Consider the following 25,930-nt stretch of genomic DNA (forward strand, 5'->3'; position numbering starts at 1 on the left):
CTTCCTCAGACCTGGGCTTTCCACAAATTGAAAGTGCTTGCAAATTCTGCACGCAGGCAGCCATTGTGCCTTGTTTTTCTTCTCATCTTTAATAGCATAGCCAATATCTAGCTAATCATCTACTACTATATCTCATGAAATTCTATCAAGTCAGCTCATTTCTTCTCCCTCTTCTTCCCAAATTCTCTTTCTCTCTAACCTGGTCTACATCGAGACCAGTAAAAAAGATGAGGAAGATCAATAAACTAAAGTTCTCCTCCCCTTTATAACCAACTGTGTGACCCTCAGTAAGCAACTTCATCCTTCTGAGCCTCAATTTTGTCATCTTTAAAATTAGTTTGGGTCTGGGTGCCTGGGAGACTCAGCTGGTTAAGCATCTGACTTTGGCTCAGATCATGATCTCATAGTTTGTGAGTTTAAGCCCCTCATTGGGCTCTCTGCTGCCAGTGTCAGAGCCCACCTCAGATCTTCAGTCCCCCTTTCTCCTCATATCCCTTACTTGCGCGCACATGCTCTCTGTCTCTCAAAAATAAAAATAAACATTTTTAAAAAATGAGTTTGGCTCTTATAATTTTTAAGCTCCTCTCCAACACTCTTAGATTATGTTATTAAATAAATTAATGCCAGATTGTGCGTGTCGGATAACCCTGGCCTCCTGAGAGAAATTATATTTCAAAGGTGACTTCTTCTTGTTAGCCCACAGTAATTTATTCATGAATTGACTCAATCATTTATATATTCATTCAACAGGTGTTTGCTAGGTATGCACTAAGGTTGGGAGATGCATGGGTCAGTAAAAAATAGGGTGTCCCTGGCATCGGGAAGCTTATCATGTAGTAACAATACAGACAAGGACACAGGTAATTATAAACAAGTGTGATATTACTGTAGGGAAAGTAAAGGAATCTATTACCCATGGTTGAGGGTAGCAGTGTAGACTGGGTCTCATCTGGATAAATATTTAATTATAGTTATGAATAAAGCAACTTTTAGACATTTTATTATATCATATCAATATTTATTGAATGTCATCATTTTAATTACAATAAAATATTCTAATTTTATTATAATTCTATTCTTACAAGGAAAGAACAGATATTGGAAAAACACTTTGAAATCTTTTATAAGTACTATTAAAAAGTTGTGTATTATTAATTCGTGGGTCTGATACAATGAGCAATATAATCATATATAGACATATATAGACATCTTGATCTTTACGAAATGCCAAGTTACATTAGTCAATGTTCAGCAGGAATTTCTCAGTTGTATTTCTAACACTCTTCAGGAAAGTCATGACACTAGTGCCTCCAGTTCCTTTATTTTCTGGTTCTGATGTTTCTTCAGATGTTGAGTTTGCCTTGTTCTTGTTCTTTGAAGGAATCACGATGTACTTGGCTACTATTTGCAAATGGTATTTTCTCAGGTCAGCCATAGCTTTCACACATTCATTATAATCTGCCTTCAGTTTAGCATCACCTTTTGAAATAACAAACTCACGGACTGAGGGGGCTGACTCTAATGACTGGAGAAATTTCCGGTGAGCTAATGGCATATATTCTCTCATTTCCTGAAGGAATTTGAAAGAAGATTCTGAAGGAACAAGAGAAAGATTAGTCAGTAGGGAAACCAAAACATTCCCCAATCTAGGGGAGAAGGTCAGAGTGAGGTCATAGTGGGTGGGAGATCACAAGCTACCACTAAAACATGAGGCACTGAGTTCACAACCACCCTGTTAGAAGACTACTCATCTTGATCTAGTAATGGTAATTATTGTAATACAGGCTTAATTCTGAAAGCCCCATGAGCTGAACTCATTCTTTCATAATAGAGTTTTTTGCTCATGTGTCCTTTCTCACTTCCTACTGTATTTGATCCTTCTAAAAAGCTGATGATACAGACAGGGTGAATATAATCTATACTTGACAGATCATGACACAAAGTCCAGGAGAGTTTAAGGGAGAACTTTTAAATAAATGAATGAACTATTAACCAAGAAGTTCTTACTGGAGCTTCTCCTACCCCTACAAGGAATATAATGGATGTGGCTCATATTTCAACTTTGGGGCATCTTTAAAATTTGAGCTGCTGGAAAATAAGACAGCTGACCAAGAACAATGTCAAGCCTCCCCTGTCACTGACATCTCCACTTCCCCAACTTCAACTCACAGTCCCATCTCATTTGCTGGTGACTTTCTCTTTCTGAATCTGATCATACATTTTCAGGACATGTGCTATGGGCTTCATCACAGCCAATTAGGCCTTATATACATGTTCAAATGTCAAGATTGAGAGGGTGATGAACTTGGGTTTTGGTTCTGGCTTCACTGCTTTCTAGCTGGTTAATAAGGGGTTTGTCACTTAACCTGTAAAGCAATTTAAAAGTTCCTGCTTGGTTGTTTGTGAAAGGGGGTGATGACAACAAGATCTTGCCTTAGTGATTCTTTGAAAAGTATCAGATAGGCTCAGATGAGATGCTGATGGAAAGTTACTTCTTAGATGTTAAAACACTATTGTATTAACATAGGAGATTATTATTATTTGTCATTATCCACTCACCTTCACCAGAACTCTGCTGGATGCCCAGCAGAACATCAAAGCACTGGAAGACGCTGCTTTGGGCTGCACTACCCCCTGCAAACTTCTTTGGGGTTTCCCAGACACCTTCATACTTCAGACCCTCTGGCAGCAGGGGGTTGCCTTTCCAGCTAGATGAGAAAGGAAAAAAAATCATTATTTAGATTAATTGCCAAATTTTCAGATATAAAATTTTATAATAGAGGGTGAATGGAGAGTGACGTGACATAGATTTCATTATTCTTCTTCCACACTTCCCTCCACTCATGTTCATTTTTGAGAATGCTAAATAAAATGTTTCTGAGAAAATTTGGCATAAGGATTCTATAAATGGAAGCTTACCTTTGCATTGGAGAAAATATCATTCTGTTCTCTCTTTTTAATGTTTATTTACTTATCTTGAGAGAGAGAGAGGTGGGGGAAGGGCAGGGAGAGAGGGAGAGAGAGAACCCCAAGCAGGCTCCATGCTGTCAGTGCTGAGTCTGATATGGGGCTCGATCCCATGAACTGGGAGATCATGACTTGAGCCAAAAAGCAAGAGTCAGGCGCTCAATTGACTAAGCCACCCAGGCACCTCCATTCCTCTTTTTTAAATGACTATCTTTCCTGTCCATAGTCGAGTCCATGCCTGGCCAACTAATAACAGAGAGAATAGTCTATTCTTTCTCTACAACATGTTTTTTAAGATATGAATTATTTCCTAAACCCGATGGATAGTGGGGATCATCAGTGGGAATTTGATGTGTTATGATAAATGTTTAAGAGAAAACAAACTCAGGTGTAAGACTACATACCCAGACAAGTATATGCGAAGAACATTGAAAAATGTGTTTGGGTCCACATATTCTGTAAAAAGATAAGGTGTGTTAAATTAAGCAGTTATCAGAACCATCACAGGAGATCAAGATATTGTAAATAACTGATAGCGGGTTTCAGCTTAGGCTGCAGGAAAGGCATTAGGTCCATCTGTGCAGAAAAAGTCCCTGAGGAGAAGCTCTCCCAAGTGAGCCTCATGTCCACTGAACAGGGTCTACCATAGGGCTAACACACAGCTTATATCAAAGAGCCTAAGCCCACATCAGACTCCTCCTAGGGAGACCAATTAAACTGCCAATGTTTCTTTAAAGCTATTTCACATGCTTACTGCCATGAGATAAACTACTTACATAAAGAAAGAAACAAATCTAAATAAAATGAAAAGCAGAAACAACAACCCCAGGAACCCTGTGGGTTTGTTTCCCTGTGGATCATCCCCATGTCTCTCTTCCCAAAGCTTACTAACATTTTTTATCTGAAGGTCTATTTCTTTCCAATGACCAGTCATCAGTAACTCAAAGCCTAGGGATACACTGTGACATATTTGTTGAAGCTGTCCGGAAGAGCCCATTTTTTTTTTTTTTTTGGTAGACCTTTGTTTATATACTTTTTTTGGTTATTGCTGCTTTTTTTTAACTGTTAATTTTGTAATAACTTTTGAGCTCAGTAGCTTTTCTCTGTTGTTTCTTACTTAACTTGTGAAAAAGCAGAATTCTTAGGGAGTTCTTATCAAGCAGAAGCTAAGTATTTTAGAAATTAAAACAGCCTGAACCTTAAGCAACTGTCTCCATGGTTTTCAGTGGGAGGCTAGGACATTCCTGACAGTTAAATAATTACCTGGCTTGCAATTCTAGCTTCACAATTTACTATCTATGTAACCTTGGGCCATTTATCTTATCTCTCCAGTAGATTACTTTATCTATAAAATTAATATAACGAAACTTACCACAGGAAAGTATAATAATTTAGTGAGATAAAGTGAAAACACACCCACTTAAGTGAGAGGTTTTTTTTTTTTTTTCTATTTGTTTAACAACTCTACGTTTCAGGTAATCAGAAACTTGTGACTGCCAGCCTTGAATGTTGCCTGGCATACAATACTTGCCATGAATTTGTTTAAACTCTTCCTGGGCTTGTTTCAGACAAGAAGCTATGTAACGCAGCGCCCTTTGCAGAGTATTGTGGTCCTCACATTTTACTGCATTCAATAAATCAGGAATTACCTTAAAAAAAAAAAAGGTAAACATTTAAGATTTCTTAGCACTAAATATTGGCATAGAATAAACTTCTTCTAATTCTTAATCCCCAAATTAAATGTGGGATTTCCACTTCTTTTGTTTTGGTGAGTACCCTCTTATTGTTTGACTTAATTTCCTTGCATTTAATTAAGCTTGGGTTTATTTTTATTTATTTAACATTTAGAGATAAGTTTATATAGTTTTATATAGTTTTATTTCTAATTCTAATAGTCAAAACCATTAGATTTATATCACTCTGTGATCTAGTTCCAATGACAACTTGCATTAAAAATGTATCTCTTTTTTTGAGGTTTCAAACTTTATTCTAAATGTGTGGGTCCTACGCTTTATATTTTAGATGAGACACAAAAATAAATAAAATACTTTTTTCTACCAGATGAACCCTTATATCCAATTAAATAATTGAATGCTCTATTGAATCAAGATAAAGTTATTTCATGCATAATATAGAATGATTGCTCTGCTTATGGAAATCAAGATACAAATTTGCCAGTATGGATAGACTTACTTTGATTGCAGAAGCTGCTGCTATTTCCACCAACAGAGAAACCAGGAAAAATCCTTTATCGCAGTCTCCCCCAGGAAATGAAAACAGAATGTCCATGTTCCTAAGAAAATAAGTCAAGTGAGTCAAGAATTTAGCAAAAATACTGGCGTATTTGTTTGAGTGCTTTGTAGTTTTCAAGTATTTTTGTTCTATTTTAGTTTCAAAATAATCTTGTGGGATAAGTATGCTAGGTTTTACTATCTCTATTACATTGTTGGAAATATGAGTGTTAGGTCCATCGTCTAAGATCTAATGGTAAATTAAGCTGGGACTTTAAATTCTATTTTAGAATTTTGGAACCAGAAATTCCAAGACCATTTCTGTTTCTTTTGTCTCATTAATTTTTCACATGCATATATATTACCATATTTATAGATTTATACATATTTGATGCTTATAGAGACATCTGTGAGGTATAATTTTAAGCAGGCTTTTTGCTTTAAATAAATATATTCATATCTATATTTTTATCTGTGAACCTGATTCAATTTCTCAGTGGTTTACTTGCTTTACAAAGAAATTGGGAAATTCAAATAATTGATTATACCATATTTTCTTTTTTAGTGAAGTTTCACACTAGTGCTACCAAGGATTCAGTATCTGTATATGTATGAAGTTCATGGTGGTTAAATTCATAGTCTCCGAAGCCAGACCATTTCTGCAAGTTTACTTGTTGTGTGACCTGACCTAGATATTTTATGTTTCTGCCTCAGTGTTCTCATCTGTAACATGGGACTGATGATACCATCTTCCCATGTAAAAGCCTTCCATAGCTGTCTACTGATCTGAAGATACTATTTAAACCCCTTATCATAGCCAAAAGTCCTACATAATCTTTTTGCTAAATTTATTTCTTCCTCCCTTTACCACACTACTACTTGCATCAGTCACTACTTATCAACGACACTAGCCTTCCTTCAGTCTAATAATACATCAAGATTTTCATCACTTTGAGGCCCTTACTCTTGCTCTATCCTCCACTATGAGCACTCATTTTTTTCTTGTAGCGAATTCTTTCCTACTCACTCTTTGGAACTCAGCTTAAGTAACCTGCTACAGGAATTCCTTCTTCATCCCTTTTATTTGGTTAGAGCTCCTCTTGCCCTCTTCCTAATCAAGGAGCAATTTACATAATTTGCCTGTATCCACTTTCTGCACCAAAGCAGGCTTATTCCTATGATATTTACCTTTGTTTCCCTAGCTTTTAGCCTCCTCTCAGTACATAGATCAAAAATAGTAAGGATTGGGCCAAAAAGAACAAGTTTATGTTTCTGGCCACTGAGATTATTAAGTCAAAGACACACAGATGGATGTGCATTTTGTATTTGTGCATTTTTAATTACATTTTATATATGCAGGTGTTATTTTTGCATGTAAATATAGCTATGATATCAAGCAGACATGGTGCTATGATAGTCCGAGATCTAATTAAGGATTGGGATTATTTGCTCTTTAAAAAATTACTTGAGTTATTTTTTGCCTGAATTCAATTGGTCTCTTAAAAAGTACATTTGAATGATACTGATAAACCTATATTTACTTTGAATAAAAAATAATCCTTAGAATAAAATGATCAAATACTTACTCATAAGTCATGGGCCTTATGAAAGCAGCCATCAAACAGTGGGCCAGTTGGAAAAGAAAAAGAAAATCAGTTAAAAACTCAAAAAGTGGTTTTGAGTTATTATTATTCAATTTAATACTACTGATCTATCAAAGGTAAGATATAAGTAAGAAAAAGAAAAATATATATGTTTTTTAAAAAATATTTATCAACTAGGCATTGCAAACACTTAGGACTTTTTAAGTAAAAAAAAAAAATTAAATATTCAAGGAACACGGAAAGTTAGTCAAAACTAGTCATTCCTAATAAACTTTTCTAGATCAAATCCTTTCATTTTATGGTTCCTGGGTCTACAGTACTCCTCTGCAGAAACACACCCAGAGCCCTGGGACACCCTATGTCTCTTGTCCCCTTAGGGTATCAAATCCCACTGCTAAAATGATAGCAGGGGCCTAGTCCCTCAACAGGCTGCACTGAGGGCCTGGGCATTTTCCTTTCCACTGCCGAAAATGTGTTTACTCTTAACTGGAGAGATAAACATTAAAGTTGTAGAATCTCCAAAACATGTTACCGGAAAAAAAAAAGCCAGACACAAGAACACCTGCTCTATAATCGCACTAATATGAAATCCAATAGCAGAAAAAATTAATTTTTAAAATGACCAATCAGAATGTGTGTACCTGGAGGTAGAGAAGAGAATTGAATAGAAAGAACCATAGAGGTGATTCTGTATCTCGTCACAGGCTATCCATGTGTGTAGAACAGTCAAAATCCCCCAACCGAACAGTCAGGATGGCACATTTCATTGTATGTTAATTATACACCTTTCTCTCTTGTATATACCAGCAGAGGAAAACATACCCCCAAGAAAGAGAAGAAAGCTGTGCTGCTGAAAACTGAACCAATGACTAACTCCCTATTGACATAAATAGCATGCACTTCTTTAAAAAATAATAATAATGTTTATTTTATTTTTGAGACAGAGAGAGACAGAGCATAAGCAGGGGTGGGGCACAGAGAGAGAGACACAGAATCTGAAGCAGGCTCCAGGCTCTAAGCTGTCAGCACAGAGCCTGATGTAGGGCTCGAACTGGTCAACCACGACACTCAACTGACTGAGCCACCCAAGTGACCCAAGCATGTACTTCTTTAATTCCTGCTATAATCACAATTTACGTACCCATTGGGATCCTTTTTCTTCCAGTTTGCCAAGACACAATCTGCATAAACCAGAATAGGAGGCAGATCCAGCTTCTTAGACAGTTCACAGTAAGGAACAGCAATATTCTTTGGCAAGACCTAATTAAAACACAGTATTTAGTATTAGCCTTTGAAGTATCTTACCTTTTCCTCTGCTTTCTGGGTGCCAGAACATTAGCTGTTCTACATCATGGCATTCTGAAACCAAACCACTATAATTTTCTCTTCCTCATTTCACAACTTAGTCCTGGGAATTATTAAATGTGTATGTTTTAGATGTAGGCTGATGTGGACATAATCTAGTCAGAGAGAGAAAAAGGAAGTAAAGGGTTCAGGGAACAAAGGATGTATCCTTGACTTCCCAACGGTCTGTGGTTACTTGTAGTCACTTACTTATTCACTCATGTGTCCACCCCATGAATATTTGTTGGGCAATTCCTCTATGCAAGGAATTTTTCATCCATAGGAAATACAAGGATAAAATCATGCTCAGTTTCCTTTGTTCTCAACTTTTCTTTTCCTGAGCTATTACTCAGGATTCTGCTCTGTGTTTGCCCACATTCTAAAAGGTTCCTACCCCCACAGGGCAATCCTGATGGGCAAGCGCTCTCCTAGGGTGCCCATTGTTGCCACTCATGCATGCCATGTTTTCCAACTGCTCTACTAATCATAATGCTGACCTTTTATTCTTTATCTGCCTGATTTTATAACCAGATTGTCCCATGTAATAATTAAGATCATCCTTGTCATCAGCAGCCTATGGCTGGAATATGTGTAGCTCATCTGGGGTAGTAGGAGGTGGGCTACAGTGGGAGAGGTGGCATGACAATTTGGCCCACTCAATAGTTCTGAGAGCTCAGGAGAGCTCTAACCTCAGTAGCTTCGGATTAATTTAATACACCTGGAGATGATGGTTTAACAAAGAAGACAAAATGTTAGCATGGTAACATTGGCTATCAAAGCCCTTGCAGAACTTATGCCTCTGGAAAGTGAAACATTTTGGTTTGCAAATGATTTACATTTGTTTCTAAAGGAAATTTCTGCCTCTTTCTGATTTAAAGGGAAGATCAAAGGGAAACAAAAGGGAAGGTGCTTAATTGAAAAATTAATTTGAGATGACTTGGAAAAAAGAAAGGAAATGTTCAAACCCATCTTAATCTATTAGAGACATTTACACAGCTACTAAGAAACTCAGATGCTAATTTCTAACCCATTCTCAAGCAAAATTCGCCTTATATTGATATATCTTATTTTTTATCCATTTGTTCTCTTTCCTCACTTCAGTAGTTGTATATGTGTGTGTGTGTGTGTGTATGACTATTGACAATATGTGTACACACACACACACACACACATATATTTCCTATAGTTTCCTCACTTCAATAGTCATATATATATATAATTTTCTATATATATGTATATACATATACATATATATGTGCATATGTATTTGTTGCTGGCTTCTAAAATCCTTTTTAGAATAATGTGGTATATAAAAACTAGATAAATTAAAAATATATTTTTATTTTATAATTCTGATGTCCAGTCTGGTAAATTTATCTTTTTTATTATCCCATGTACATTCTGGTCTCCATATTTTTTGCTAGTTCTCTCTTTCTCTTTTTTGCTTCTCTCCTCTTTGAATAAGCTGTACCAATCTTTTTTTTTTTAATTTTTTTTTCAACGTTTATTTATTTTTGGGACAGAGAGAGACAGAGCATGAACGGGGGAGGGGCAGAGAGAGAGGGAGACACAGAATCGGAAACAGGCTCCAGGCTCTGAGCCATCAGCCTATTGCCTGACGCGGGGCTCGAACTCACCGACCGTGAGATCGTGACCTGGCTGAAGTCGGACGCTTAACCGACTGCGCCACCCAGGCGCCCCTAAGCTGTACCAATCTTTTAAGAAGTAATTCAAGTCCCACTTCTTCCTTGAAACATTTCATTATTATACCAACTACTATTTAACTCCTCTGGACTCTCATACTTCTCCACTTAGCATATGCTGCCCTTTGTTATTGATGATCTTTCATTTTGTTTTGACTTTATTTACTTATTTTGAGAGAGAGTGTGTGCATGTGTGCGTGAGCAGGGCAGGTGCAGAGAGAGAGAATCCCAGGCAGGCTCCACTCCGTCAGCGCAGACCATGAACTCTGAAATCATCACCTGAGCCGAAACCAAGACTTGTAGGGTTAACTGACTGAGCCACTCAGGTGCCCCTATTGATGATCTTTCTATACAATACCTACACATTTAGCTAAACTCAGATTCTAGCAAGTCTAGTGGGGCTGTGTGCTTAGGTTGTAAGGCTAGAACTAATCTGAAACTTTTTTGTGTCATCACAAAATTTATATATGGTAGTCTGATAATTATAAAGAAGTAAAAGGTGTTCCCATGATTATGCAGAACACATTTTCCCTTTTGTTTACATATCAGAGGATGACTTATCACATAGGGGAACTATATGTGTTGTTGTGTATTTAAACAGGATGTGGAAAGACAAGATAATAATTCCAATTAAATTGTCAAAAAGGAAAAAAAAATCATTAAATTGCAGAAGGTGCTTCTGGAATCTATTTTATCTCTTTCTTGTCTAAAGATCAGGTATTACAGTCAATTGATTTCAGGTGATTAGGATTGCCATCTAAAATAAAGTATGGTATTATTTTAAATCTAAAGTTACCTACTGTTGATGAGAGTAGAGTGAAACCCATATGTTTTTCCGTGTTGACAGATTACATTTACATTGATGTAAGAGAGCACTTTGGCATTAAGTAAGAAGAGTCATAAAATGTCCATATCTCCCAAAACTCATAAAGAGAGAAAAAATTTAATTTTCAAATATATTGATTATAATGTCATTTACAATGGCAAAATATTAAAACAAGTACAGTATTTGTAAACAGAGGATTGAATAAATAAAGTCCAGTAACTCAATGAAAAACTATAAAGTGATTTCAAATGATGACTAGCATGATTATGTTGTAACTAAAAAATGCTTACAATATAATTTAAGTGAAAGACTCAGGACATATGTCTATATCCACAGGATGGAGCAACTGTGTTATGTAAGTGAAAGATTAAAAATCCAATAATGATAGCAGCTGGCATGTTAAGTCAATGAAACATTGTCTTCTTTTTATTTTCTGTTATACAAGCATCACCAAATTTAGTTATAATAGTTTTAGAATTATTTTTACGTTAAATGTAAATTGGATGTAAATTGTCATATAGCATAAGAAATACCAGGAAATCTCCAAACCTCACAAACATCTTCACCGCCTTGGTTCCACACATACGCCATGGTGATATACCCCAGGACCAGATGTGCAAGGCGCTGTGACTTGTGGTCTTTGAGGTCATCAATACCGACCATTTTTAACTGGGAATAAAAAAAGAGATTGACTCAAATCAACATGGGTGACATTATAGCTTTAAAGCCAAGTGAAAAATGTTAAGAAGCTCTAACAGAAAGATGAATGTAATGCCTTTCCAAACCTTCTCAACTTCTTTACGTAGTTCATTTTTGTCAATAAGTTCAGGCAGGTTTTTAGCAATGGAAATCCATTGATCATAAGGGTAAGGTAGTTCCTCCTAGAAAAAAAGAAATGGGACATTTATTTCACAGTGAAAATTTTTATGAAATAGTTTTGCATCTGATTCATAGTCTGTCTTGCCTGTAGATCAATTCTGTGTAATGCTGTCCTGACAAACACTTACCTGTCCAGTAACCCCAGTCCTTGCATTGTTACCTGCACACTCAGAGCTCAAGACTTCTTCCTCTCCTCCAGCACTCTCACCTGCTCTTTTACACAGGCTACCTCAAAAGTTCCACTAAAATCATCCTGATTACTCCAACATACACTTAGGTCCCCAAGTATAAATCCTGTGTATTATACCTTCACATTGTTAAGTAATTTATTGTTATCTGCTATTTATTTTCTCTTCCTGGCTAGATTCTAATTTTTTTTTTAATGGAAGAAAATTGAGATTTCTTAGATGTCAGTAAGTAGACTAGGCACTTTGCTCAATAATTTCTTATTTAAATATTATAATGACCTAAAAAGTTGATTGTTATCTCCATTTCATGAATAAGGAAAATCTCAGTTTATGAGATTGTTTTGTACATATAGTTTATTGTGATTGAACTTTTAAGTGTTTCCAACTTTCAAATATCAATGCTCTTTCCTTTTTTTTTTTTTTTAAAGCTTATTCATTCCTCATTTCTAAGAGAAAGAGAGAGAGCACAAGCAGGGTAGGGGAAGAGAGAGAGGGAGGGAGACACAGAATCTGAAGCAGGCTGCAGGCTCTGAGCTGTCAGCACAGAGCCCAACATGGGGCTTGAACTCACAAACCGTGAGATCATGACCTGAGCTGAAGTCAGATGCTTAACTGAATGAGCTACCTAGGCACCCCTCAAAAATCAATGTTCTTTTAACATCTCGCTACCCCATTTGATGGTAAGGATTTTATCATGCTTTTAATTTTGTATTTCTTACAGAACCTTGGACAGTACTGGACTTGTAAGAGATGCTGTACCTATATGTACCAACTGCCTGCTTTGGTACTATAGGCTTGTATTTTTCCCGGTAAGTGCAAATAAAATCCAAACAAAAGTGTCTCTTTGGATCTTATCATATTTATACTTTCATGTCAAAGGAAAACATGTAAACAAAAGACCTAGACACTGCCCTGAAATGAGCTTCAACTTCCCATATGCTCTTTTCCCGTGCCTTTCTCATTAAGCTGTTTCCAGATATGTTCTTGAGGTCATCAATACTGAACTATCGGGATGCAGCAAAAACAGAAAGATTAACTCAAACCAACATTGATGAAATTTTAAGCTTCAAAACAATTAATATTATAAGTAAGCTAGAAGACAAAAAAGCAAATGTCACATAAAATTCAAAGCTTCAAAACAATTAATATTATAAGTACGCTAAAAGACAAAAAGGCAAACATCACACAAAATTCAAACATTTTCAGGGACTTCAGATAATTGGCCAGTCTTTGTCTATTAGTGCAGATTTTTTAGCAATGAAATATGCAAGCAGTATATTCACTAGATAGTCACCTCTCTGGTTTCTCTGAAACCTTCTCCCTAACCACACAAATGCTGTGCAGTGGTGTTTTTAGTAACTACATATATATATATTGTTGTTCTGCATGTTACTCTGGAACACAACTGAATTTTTGGTTTTTACTATTTTCCCCAAATAACAGAAATATTTTTTATTGTCATATATCGTGATTAACGTCCTTTTGACAGAACTTTTAACAGATGCAAAAATTCAATCAATAATATACTTCTGTTTCAGAGGATGCTTAATGATATAATATAAATTAAGAATAACACAGAGGTCATCAACTTCTGCTAGATTAGAGAATGTATTTTGTATCTATGTGGAACTAGAAGACATTATTTTCTTTTGGAATAGAAATTTGATTGATGATAAAATATGAAATGAACATTGTGAACTTATAATTTCTAGGAAAGATCTTCAGTGAAGAAATAAAAGTAATGACTAATTTGTTCTCCTTGTTTCAGAATATTATCTAACTTCCTAAACATCTTAAGTAGTAATTATTACTTTTTAAGTAGTCCAGGAAGAGTTTTGTTTTGTTTTTGTTTGCTTTCATTTGTTTTGCTTTACCCCCTTGGAATCTGTTCTTAGAGCTCCAAAACTGCCACGATTGTCTTAATTTTTAAAAGAATTTACTCTGGGAGAAAAATTATATATAGAGTTTTGCAACTTCTTGTTGTACCATTGATAAGTACATTTCCAAAATCATCTTATCCTGGCACTGCAGTGTGTTTGTATGGAGGGGGAGCAGGTCTAAGTATTAGTGATTTGTAAATACAAAGTGCTTTAAGCAATGACATTAGTGGGTTTGTTGTTGTTTGAGAGAGAGAGAGAGAGCATAAGCTGGGGAGAGGGGCAGAGGGTAAGAGAGATGGGCTTGATCCCAGATCCCGGAACCTTGAGATCGTGACCTGAGCAGAAATCAAGAGTTGGATACATAACCAACTGAGCCACCCAGATGCCCCTACGGGATGTTATTTCTAAGTACAGTTAGATTAGATCTCTAACTAAAAATATGTTTGCTGCATTTAAAGATGCCCTCTGCATGGCTTAAATTTCTCATCAGGAAAATGAGGTTAATAACATACATACTTTTTAGGATGGTTATGAAGGTGGAGTAAGTTAGTATTTGTAAATTGCTTAACGATGCTATATAAATGTTTGTTATTTGAAATAGATAATAAGATGGTTTTCCTGGCATTCTTTGAAATACAACTTTAAAAAATGTAGTTTTAAAGACAAACATTTAGTCTACATGTCTTGCTGTTTGCAGGCAAAGTTTGTAAAATTTAAAAAAAAAGGCAATTCAGACTCTCATCCAAATCTTACACTTAGTAGCAACAAGTAGTATTAATACAACACAAAATTGCTTGATATACCATCTCAAAAACCTAATCAAAGTAGGAACATGTACTTCACACAATTTAAGGTATTATCAACCAAGAAAAGGGGTTCCTTTGACATGCATCATTTATTACTTTGTTGGTTTTTTTCAAAATGCCCCCCCCGAAATGCAATTGCACTAAGCCAAAATACTTCTATAGTTTCCTTATTTCATCACCTACCTTATCTGTGTAAGGTAAGTAAAAAATGGATTTAAGACTCAATCTCTAGGCAGAAAATTTTAAGGAAGTTAAGTATGCACCATTTATTAAAATTCTGCTCTACTTTTGGCATTGCTTTATCCATTTGTTCAATAAAAATTACTGAACCACATTTGCTCAACAGAAGTTAACTTGCTCAGGTAAGTAATGATAAGAAAACATTTTTGCCCACACATCAGTTCTTTGTCTTACCTGTGGAGTTGGCAGAACGAAGCCCACCTCTTCATCTATATGGTATTCTTTCAAATTTTTCCAAGAATTTTTTGTAGGCAGTATCCTATTGTGTGACATTCTTGCAGTCTACTTCTCTGGTCCTCCTTGTGCAAGGAGTTTTCAGAGCATCTATTTATTATAGAGGTTGCCATAGCCAATGATTGCAAACTTACACACGTAGGCAGCAAGAAATGACTTCCACTTTTGGAATAGTTTCATTTTCTTTCTTTGTAATTAGATAAACAATAAAACCACAAAAGCATCTCTGTTCATCATATGAAGAAACTGAAAGTTTATGGTACTATGAAGTATTTGTCACTGGGAACACCATTCGTTTACTGTCATAGGAATGTGGGAAAGAAACTGAAATAACAAAAACCATGAATATAGGTAACTAGAAAAGTACATTTTTTAATGGGAACTTTTAAATCTTTGAAGTAAGACAATGAATTTGACCAAAGCTAAAGTCCTAAAATATCCCTTCACTGTTACTATCATTGGCTTTCCATTAAGTCTCTAGGGTTCTTTAAACACGGTAGTGTCTTATTTCAGCAACCATGAAATGTAAACCATGCTACATTGAACTAATGTAGGCAATGATTGATGTAGAAAAAAATGGAAGCAGGTGAGGAATTAAGACAGTACCTCCTGGGGCACCTGGGTGGCTCAGTCAGTTAAGCGTCAGACTTCAACTCAAGTCATGATCTCACCCTTCGAGGGTTTGAGCCCCGTGTCAGGCTCTGTGCTGACAGCTTAGAGCCTGGTGCTTGTTTTGGATTCTGTGTCTTCCTCTCTCTCTCTGTCCCACTCCAGCTCATGCCCCGTCTCTCTGTCTCTAAAAAATAAACATTAAAAAATTATTTTAAAAATTAAAAAAAGAAAGACAGTACCTCTCTACACGCCCATTTTTCTTATTCAGTCTTTTATCTGTGTTCTCAGTGATACAGTTCTTTCTTCTTCATATTCCTTAGAAGTAATTTTTAGGAAGACTTTTCTGTATCTCTACTATATTTGACTGCTAAGGACTGTTGAAGCAATAGTACTTCACATTTGGAGAGTTTGTAATATGTTAAAAGTTTGAATAAAGGATAAAGCATCCTGAAAATCTTTCTTCCAAAATGCAAATTAAAACTGCATTTGGCAAGTTCTTTGGGGTACATGTAGTTCTGTGGTCACTTACAGGCATTGTTTGATCTTACTAATAAAGCTGAAGGAAAAGGAGAAACTGTATCGTTCCTTATGATGATCAAAAGGAGAAATGAGGAGTTAGTGTGCAGTGCATTGTAAGAATGCAGTTTTGTCATCCAGCTTATGAGTACTTGAAATAACTTCCTGGTACATGACTCTGCATTCTAGAATATTTCTCACACTATTCTTTCCCTTGAATCATGGATTCTTTTTTTTTCTTTCTTTTTTAACATGTAGTTTTACAAGAATATGTTCTCCTTATAATAAAACTAAGGGAAATTGAAACTAAAATTACACAGGAAAACACATGGCTAAGCTTCAGAATGAATAATCCATGAGGCTGATTTTTTTTTTTTTAATTTTTTTTTTTTGTTTTTTCAACGTTTATTTATTTTTGGGACAGAGAGAGACAAAGCATGAACGGGGGAGGGGCAGAGAGAGAGGGAGACACAGAATCGGAAACAGGCTCCAGGCTCTGAGCCATCAGCCCAGAGCCTGACGCGGGGCTCGAACTCATGGTCCGTGAGATCGTGACCTGGCTGAAGTCGGCCGCTTAACCGACTGCGCCACCCAGGCGCCCCTGGGGCTGATATTTTTGAAACCAGGCCCAAGGCAAAAACACAAGTAAGAATATCGTGTTGGATTATCATCATGGAAGGCAAACATAACCAAAACAATTTTAGGAATTGGAGAATGTGTGTTTATTCCTATGATTTTTCACTCTTTTTACCTGGATTTGTTTTCCATCGGTGAGTCAAGACAGATACATGTAATGAAGTTTTAGATAATTCTATCTCAGAAAAGTTTCTGAGGCTTGATGTTTTCTTAAGAAGCATGGTTTGATACAACTTCTTCTTGACTCTGCTTGTTTATTAAATCCATCCTACCTTCGACTCCAGAAACAGTAATATTTTAGCATCCTACTTTTCTCTCTACCTATTTATCTCTACCTTCACATTTTAACCCTTTTCATATTTTCATATTTTGGAAACATTTTCAGTCCTCATTTATCTTGATTTTTCTTCAGCAATAACCACATCTCATTGAAAATCCCTTTGCACAAGGGGTCAGAAAAGCATCTTAATCGTACTATCCTCTATCGATTCTTTATCTTTTCCTTTATCTTTATACCTGTGGCCAGGTCATTGTGAAAGAAAGCTCCTGAAAGTCAAAACTCAGCTTTTTGCTCCATAACCTCCCAGCTCTGACGGATACGAATCTTACTGCCTTGCATATATCACTTGTTTGATGACTTGGCTGAACTCTTGTATGTAATGATTGTACTGCCTGGGTTATCTCCATAGCTATAAAGTACATTTCCAATTGCCTGGTGAACATCTACATCTGGAAATCCCATTTTTCTTTTCACTGAGCACAATGCCAGAACTATTATAAATAATAATAAAAAAAGAACTGTTATGAATAAACCTGCAAAAGAACTTTTATCCAGGACGATGATAAACAAATTTGTTCCCTCACAACATGGTACCGTATAGAGTAATCCAAGTTCCTCTTTATTATTATGTTATGCTAGTCTATGTAGAGAGTAGCTTTGTTTTAAAAGTAAAAGAGGTTTCAGCTAAAAAAAAGTTAAGTGACCTAGAACATATCAGAAGAATGAAGAAAATTATTGAAATGCCAATATCCACTGGCATTTACCATTAATATTTTGGTGATTATGTTTTTCCACTGTTTTGGGTTTACATTAATAATATCCAGGGGTGACTGGGTGGCTTATTCAGTTAATCATCTGACTTATGCTCTGCTTGTGATCTCGTGGTTTGTGAGTTCGAGCCCCACATCATGTACTACACTGACAGTGCAGGGCCTGCCTGGGATTCTCTGTCTCCCCTTCTCTCCCTGCCACTCTGTCTCCCCTTCTCTCCCTGCCACTCCCCATACTTTCTCTCTCAAAATATATAAATAAACTTAAAAAAAATAAAAAGAATAACATAAATAAAATTTAAAAAATAATATCCAAATTTTCCTGACCATTCACTTGTGTCAGGAATTTTCTTAAAACTGTTCATGGTAACTAACTTGACATTTATTATTATCTTATGAGAAAATGCTCATGATAACCCCCAAAAGAAATTAAGGTGATTCAGGATATTTCTGTGCCTCTAACATAGCTGTATAAATATGAAGTAGTGCAGACTGTGAGGCAAATAGTATTTTATTGCATCAGAGTTCTCCAGAGTAACAGATCCAATAAGGAGATAGATAAATAGATGGATAGACAGATGGATGGATGGATAGATAGATAGGTAAACAGATAGATATCAAGAAATGGGCTCTCATGATTGTTGGGGCTAGAAAATCTGAAATCTGGATGGCAAGCTAGAAAACTGGAAACTCTTGACAGGATCTAATGTTGCAGTTTACTGGCAAAATTTCTTTTTTAGAAAAACTTAGGTTTTTGCTCTTAAGGCCTTTCAACTGATTAGATGAAGCCCACTCAAATTATCCCACTTAATTTCTATTACTTAATGCAAACTAAGTATAGGTATTAACTAATCTACAAAATATCTTCAAGACAACTGCGATTAATGTTTAACTGAATAAGTGGGTACTATAGCTAAGCCAAGTTGACATAAAACAAATTATTACAAAGATAAAAGGGGAATACTTTATAGCACAAAGTGTTTAACTTACCAGGAAGATATGACGATATTAAATTTTCTATACATTAAAAACATAACCTCAAACAGTGTAAAGCAAAAACTGATGTAGATGGAACACAAAAGACACAGACACATACCCACAATTAGACTGCAATTTTTTTGTTTTTATTTAAAATCTCACTAACAGAACAGCTAGTCCCAAATCACTAAATACATAAGCAATTTTAAAAACAAGATTAATGAACTTGATCTAATTAAGATGTATAGATTATCAAGCTCATCAATTTCAAAATACATATTGTTTACAAGTACACTGGAAATTTTACAAAAATTTACCATATAGGTATGTGCAGGCCCATAATCAAATCTGAAAAATTTTATAAGATTAAATCCTACAGAAAATATTTTTTAACCCAGGTAAAATAAGACAAGTAAATAACCAAAAGTTCACTGGGAAATCTCTGTATGTTTGAAAATTAAGACATAGGTTTATATAATTCATAGGTCAAAAAACACCATCAAAATAGAAACTAGAAACAATTTTTACTTGAATAATGGTTTAAAAATGATAAAATTTCTCGGATTCAGCTAATGGCTGACTGAGAGGGAAGTGTATCGTCTACAATGCATACATTATTTTAAAAGAAAGACTACGCATCCATCTCATGATTTTGGAAAAATAACGCATTATTCTCAAAAAAGTAAGAGATGTTGTTACATAAAAAAAAAAATTACAAAAAAGTGAGGTATGGTTGTTACATAATTGTAAATAAAGTTATGAATGGAATAACAGTTATTCACATTAAAGTCTGTAAGCACACTTGACCGGTATTTTTTTCAATATTTAATTTCATATGGAAACAGGACTTAATATAATTCATATACAGGAAACTACATAAATTTTGTTAGAGAGTCATGTTGTAAATGGAAGAGAGGCGCCCCCTTGTGGATTCTTTAAGGATAATTTCCAGCGCGGCAGTGAAATCACTCTGAAAAGCACGTAAAATTAAAGTATTTATTACATTCGCAGGTTCTAAAAGAGGAGGCACAGTAGGCTCAGATGGCCACCCAAAGCCACCAAGAGCCCAAAGTTTGATCATAACAGTCAAAGAAGAAGCGGAGGAATGTTCTATGGGCAATGGGCAAATACCTTTATTGAGACTCATGGGTGGGGTAGTTTGTAGTACCCTGGAAGCATTCACATTAGATAATTTGTAACAGAATCAGCGTGGAAAAGAGGAAAGGGACAAAATACAGAAGTCATCATGAGATTTATTACTTCAACCACATGTTGAGGATGGGTACCCAGAAAAGGGAAGTAGCTACATAAAAGTTCAAAACAAGCAAGGGCGGGGGTGGTGCTGGCACTCAAAGAGCCAGTGACAGAACAAATAGCTGCCACACAAGATTAATAAAATTTATTATCACATAGATTAAGATAGAAAACATTTACATCATTCAGAATGTTCCCTTTGCCTCTTTTCAATCCCCTCTCACCCAGAGTCAGCCACTATTTTGATTTTTATCACCATAGATTAGTTGGGTCTGGTCTTAATACAAATGGAATCATACAATATGTATGCTTAGGGTTCTGGCTTCTTTCATACAACATAGTGTTTTGGGGATTCGTCCACGTTGCATTGTTAAAAATGTTTTTCTTCTTATGGTTCGATAAGTTTTCATTACATAAGCATACCAATTTTGTTGTTTAACCATTCTCCTTAAACCATAAATAAACATTTAATTTGTTTCCAGCTTTTGACATGTATGAGTAAAGCTTCTATGAACATTGGTCTAAATCTTTGTGTAGACATTTGAGTACATTTTTGTTAGGTATTTGGCTAAGGGTGGAATTGTTATGTAATAACTTATTAGAAACTGCTACATAGTTTTCCAAGGTGGTTTTCCATTTTCCATTTTTATCAGAATAATGAAATTTGTTGTTGCTTCACATTCTCAGCAACATTTTCTTTGCTATTTTAGTAGATGTGATTATCACATGTGGATTCAATTTGTATTTTCCTTATTATAGTAACTGCTATTCACATATCTTTTCTGATGTACCTATTCAAGACTTGGAAAGCTTTTTTTTTTTTTAATTTGATTTTCTTTTTTATTACTGACTAGTATGAGCTGTTGATTGATTCTGGATACAAATACTGTTTCAAGTATGTATACTAAGAATATTTTTCCAGTCTCTGGTTTGTTTTGTTTTGGTTTTGTTTTTACTTCCTTAATGATGTATTTGATAAAGAATGTTTAATTTTAAAGATTAATATATCAACTTACTTTTACATATTTGGGACATTTCAGTGCTATGCTTAAGAAAACTTTGCTTACACCAAGTTCAGGAAGACAGTTTGTTTTCTGCTAGAAAATTTTATAGATTTTGCATTTTATTTCATGATTCACCTTCAATTAATTTTTATATTATTTAGTAAAAACCTTTTCCTTTCTTTTAAATTTTTTTTTTAATTTTTTTTTCAACGTTTATTTATTTTTGGGACAGAGAGAGACAGAGCATGAACGGGGGAGGGGCAGAGAGAGAAGGAGACACAGAATCAGAAACAGGCTCCAGGCTCTGAGCCATCAGCCCAGAGCCTGATGCGGGGCTCGAACTCATGGACCGCGAGATTGTGACCTGGCTGAAGTCGGACGCTTAACCGACTGCACCACCCAGGCACCCCTAAATTTTTTTGTATATAAATATTCTGTTGTTCCAACACCATTAGTTGAAATAATTTTTTTTTTAGTTTTTTTTAGTGTTTGTTTATTTTTTTAAATTTTTTAAATGTTTTTATTTATTTTTGAGACAGAGCATGAGCAGGGGACAGGCAAAAAGAGAGGGAGACACAGAATCCCAAGCAGGCTCCAGGCTCTGAGTTGTCAGCACAGAGCCTGATGTGGGGCTCGAACTCACAGACTGTGACATCATGGCCTGAGCTGAAGTCAGATGCTTAACCGACTGAGCCACCCAGGTGCCCCCTTTTTTTTTTTAATTTTTTTAATGTTTGTTTATTTCTGAGAGAGAGAGAGACAGAACGTGAGCAGGTGAGGGGCAGAGAGATAGAGACACAGAATCTAAAGCAGGCTCCAGGCTCTGAGCTGTCAGCACAGAGCCTGACACGGGGCTGGAACCCACGAACTGTGAGATCATGACCTGAGTGAAGTTGGGTGCTTAACCGACTGAGCCACCCAGCTGCCCCTGAAATAAATATTTTTTAATGGATTTTTTTGGCTATTCCAGATCCTCTGCATTTTATTTTTTGAAACTAGAATCAAAACCTCCTGGGTTATTGATTCTCATTGCATTGAATCTTTAGGCCAATTTGCAAAGAAATTATATCTTATGTTGAGTCATGTAATTTATGACTATAAATATAACTCCATAAATGTAGTTATTTGTTCAAGTTGTCTAAAAGTTTTTTGGTTAGCGTTCACTATGGAAGTCTTGAAAATTGTTCTATGGTATATTTTTATAGATAGTAATCTCCTTTAAATTCTTTTTCTAACTGGGGCGCCTGGGTGGCTCAGTCATTGAGCATCCGACTTCAGCTCAGGTCATGATCTCACGGTCTGTGAGTTTGAGCCCCGCATGGGGCTCTGTGCTCACACCGCAGAGCCTGGAGCCTGCTTCGGATTCTGTGTCTCCCTCTCTCTCTGCCCCTCCCCCACTCATGCTCTGTCTCTCTCTGTCAAAAATAAACATTAAAAAAAATTAAATTCATTTTCTTATAGATGTTTCTGGTATCTAAGTACAATTGATTTTTGTATATTGTTCTTGACCTTTTCAAATTCACTTAATTGTTCTAACAAGTGGTTTGTATGCTCTTTTAGATTTTCTGCGTATATAATTATGTCACATGCAGATAAAGACAATTTGATTTCCTGCTTTCATCTATTTATCTATCTAATATATATCAATTAGTTCCTCTAAGATGACAATGTATAGAATAGATGAGGGTCTACACACACACACACACACACACACACACTGTATGAATACTATTTGCTTATTGAAGAAGTTTTTTTCTATTATGAGTGGAATGAATATTTTTTAATGTTTTTCAAATGTCATTGAACATGTTTTGAAGTCCACAGAGAAAATTATATAGTTTTTTTACTTAATGCTTTTAATTGGAATGATAGATATATATATTTTTAATTAATTTATTTATTTTGAGAGAAAGAGAGAGAAAGAGCATGGATGAGAGACAGAGGGAGGGAAAGAGAGAATCCCAAGCAGGGCTCCATCCTATGAACTGTGAGTTCATGACCTGAGCCAAGACAAAGAGCTGGAAGTTCAACCAACTGAGCTACCCAGGCACCTCTGTAATGATAGATTTTTAAATGTTATAAGTATCTTTCATCCCTAAGCTAAATCTGTCTTGGTCATAATATATATATTTGTTTAATTTGTTTCTTTCCTTCTTTCTTTCTTCTTTCTTTCTTTCTTTCTTTCTTTCTTTCTTTTCTTTTTTAAATTTTAATTCCAGTGTAGTTAACAAACAGTGTTATATTGGTTCAGGTGTACAATATAGTGATTTAACAATTCCATATATCACTCAGTGCTTATCAAGATAAGTGTATTCTCATGATATATTGTTCTTATTATATATTGCTAGATTTCATCTGCGAATGTTTTGTTAATTATTTAAAATTTTATGTCCTGGAGGGATATTGGTTTCTAGTTGTTTTTATTCTAGTTTTCCTTCTTTCTTTCTTTCTTTCTTTCTTTCTTTCTTTCTTTCTTTCTCTTTTCGGTAATGTCCTTGCCAAATTTTGATACCAAGATACATAGGCTTTTTAAAAAAAATAATCCTTTTTTTTACATTCTCTGAAGGAGTTTGGGTAAAATTGATGTTATTTTGCTTTAATTTTTTTATAGAATTAATTAATTAATTAATTAATTAAACAATGTGGGCCTAAGGGTTTATTTTATGGAGAAGTTTCAAATTACTTTATTTCACAAACATAGGACTATTCTAATTTTCCATATGATGTTAGGTCAGTTTGAAAAGTTCTGTTTTTCCTCAAAGTTGCTGTATCTGGATCAGCAAGAGGCCAAAAAGAAAACCTGGACCCTCCTTCTCCTCACAGACATGCTGATTCAACAACATGGACCAATTTCTTTTGTTAGAAATCCAGAAACCTGTTGAAAGGCTCTTGCCACTGAGATGACAGGGACAAAAGCCAAAATGAATAAAATGGCACCTTACTCATAATCTCTTCCCCCTACTCCGTGCCACACAATCATGAGAAAAACCAGAACTCCCAGCTTCTCCCTAAGAAGGGAAGGAGAGGACTGGACCATATGTCCAAAGTTCAGACTATTTAGGGGGCTGCCCAAGGTACCAATTACTGTACTGAGTACGAGCGCTGATTGGAAAAGGGCCCAGGTCTGGGAACACTGAGAATATAGTCCGCGGTTTGAACTAGCACGCTCTATTAGCCAAAGTGCTTCCCCTGGTTCAGCACTGAACAAGCGAGAACACCCAAATCCTTCCTTCTCCCTGGGAAGGGAAAGAGTCGAAGCATGCAAGAGGGAAAGAGAAAAATAAAACATATATCTAATATTCAGACTTTTCAGGGAGCTCCCCAAGGGACTGGTTTTTGTCTTGCCTGTCTCTAAGTACGGACAGGATATAGTACACTCTGGATGCCTGGGGACCAGCGTATGCTGCTTCTTCACGAGAACTACAAGATAACAGACACCAGAGGGAGCAAGATATCATAAACTCCTGAAAAAATAAACCAACAAATTCTTATAATTATGAATTTACATGGACAAGTTTGGAGAAAAGACACATCCACCAAAAACTTTTGAGAGGCCCACCAGAATCTCTAGCTAGGGTAATTGGTGAAGGTCTTCCCATATATGAAACCAGTCCATAGAAACTAAGAAAAAGCGCTGTTTTTTCAAATATGCAGATACCCACACTATTGAGGGCCTTAAACACACACACACACATACACAGGAAACAAAAGAAAACACCAAAAGAAAAAGGGGTTTCATTACCTAATAAAGAATTCAAAATATGATCATAAAGATAATTAGTAAGTTCTGGAAAACAATTTATGAATAAGTTAGAAATTTCCAAATAAAGATAGAAAAAAATACAGAAATTTTGGAGCTGAAAAATAAAATAGGCAGACTGAATAATTCACTAGAAAAGTGTAATAATAGACTTTATCAACTAGAAGAGAGAGTCAGCAAACTCGAAGACAGGAAGAACATTTGAAATTATCCTATCACAGAAGCAAAAACAAAAAAAGAATGAAAAGGTGTGAAGAAAGCCTAAGGGACTTCTGTGTCTTCATCAAATAAATCAATACATGCACTATAGGAGTCTTAAGAGGGAAAGAGAGAGACAGAAAGGACAAGAGAGCTTATTGAGAAAAATAATGACCAATGCCTTTTCTCTATTAAGATGGTCGATCATGTGTTGTATTTCTTTCATTTTGTTAATGTGTTGTATAACATCAATTAATTTGCATACATTGAAACATCTTTGTTCGAAGGAGTAAGTTCCACTCAGACATGGTGTATAATCCTTTTAATGTGCTGATGAATTCAATTTACTACCATTTTATTAAAGACTTTTTCATTTATATTCATCAAGAATATTTTCCTGTAGTTTTATTTTCTTGTGTTGTCTTTCTCTGGCTTTGGTATTAGTCTGATACTTGCCTCACAAAATGAGTTTGGAGTTGTTTTCTTCTCTTTTACTTTTTGTAATAGTAAGAAGAGTTGGCATTAATTGTTTTTAAAATATTTGGTATAATTGACCCATGAAACCATCTATTCCTGGGCTTTTGATTATTGATTCAATCTTCTTATTTGTTAGTAGTCTCTTCAGGTGTTTTATTTCTTGATTCAGTTTAGCTTTTAACAAAGTTCAATATCAATTCATGATCAAAACTCCCAACAAACAAGGTATAGAAAGAGCTTACTTAACACAATAAAGGTCATATATGAAAATTCCACAGATAATAGTGTAATCAGTGGGGGAAAACTAAAAGCTTTACCTCTAAGATACTGTACAAGGCAAGAACGCCCACTATCAGTACTTCTGTCGACATAGTACAGGAAGACCTAGCAAGAGCAGTTAGATAAAAAAATAAAAATAAGAAAAAAAATAAAAGTCATTCAAATTTAACAAAATTAACTCTGCAGATGGGATGATCACATATGTGGAAAACCTTTAAAAGGTAAGAAAAAACTGTTAGAAGTAGTAAGTAAACGTAGAAAATT

General features: G+C 35.4%; 1 protein-coding gene and 1 long non-coding RNA gene across 2 annotated transcripts; one reads left to right on the top strand and one right to left on the bottom strand.

Moving 5' to 3' along the window:
• Positions 1–1,105: 1,105 nt before the first annotated feature.
• On the bottom strand, positions 1,106–14,983 carry IDO1 (indoleamine 2,3-dioxygenase 1). The gene is made up of 10 exons (XM_043563514.1): positions 14,843–14,983; positions 11,461–11,556; positions 11,225–11,344; positions 7,944–8,062; positions 6,785–6,799; positions 5,161–5,260; positions 4,499–4,616; positions 3,372–3,423; positions 2,560–2,708; positions 1,106–1,593 (listed from the first exon to the last, which is right to left on the bottom strand). The coding sequence occupies exons 1-10, from the start codon at positions 14,939–14,941 to the stop codon at positions 1,238–1,240; spliced, it is 1,224 nt and encodes a 407-aa protein (XP_043419449.1). The 5' UTR covers positions 14,942–14,983; the 3' UTR covers positions 1,106–1,237.
• Positions 12,367–25,293, top strand: LOC122473250. Its single transcript, XR_006294631.1, has 2 exons — positions 12,367–12,551; positions 23,715–25,293. It is a non-coding gene; the product is annotated as an uncharacterized LOC122473250 (long non-coding RNA).
• The last annotated feature ends 637 nt before the right edge of the window (positions 25,294–25,930 follow it).

Source organism: Prionailurus bengalensis, chromosome B1 (genome assembly GCF_016509475.1).
Source record: "Prionailurus bengalensis isolate Pbe53 chromosome B1, Fcat_Pben_1.1_paternal_pri, whole genome shotgun sequence".
Taxonomy (NCBI): Eukaryota; Metazoa; Chordata; class Mammalia; order Carnivora; family Felidae; genus Prionailurus; species Prionailurus bengalensis.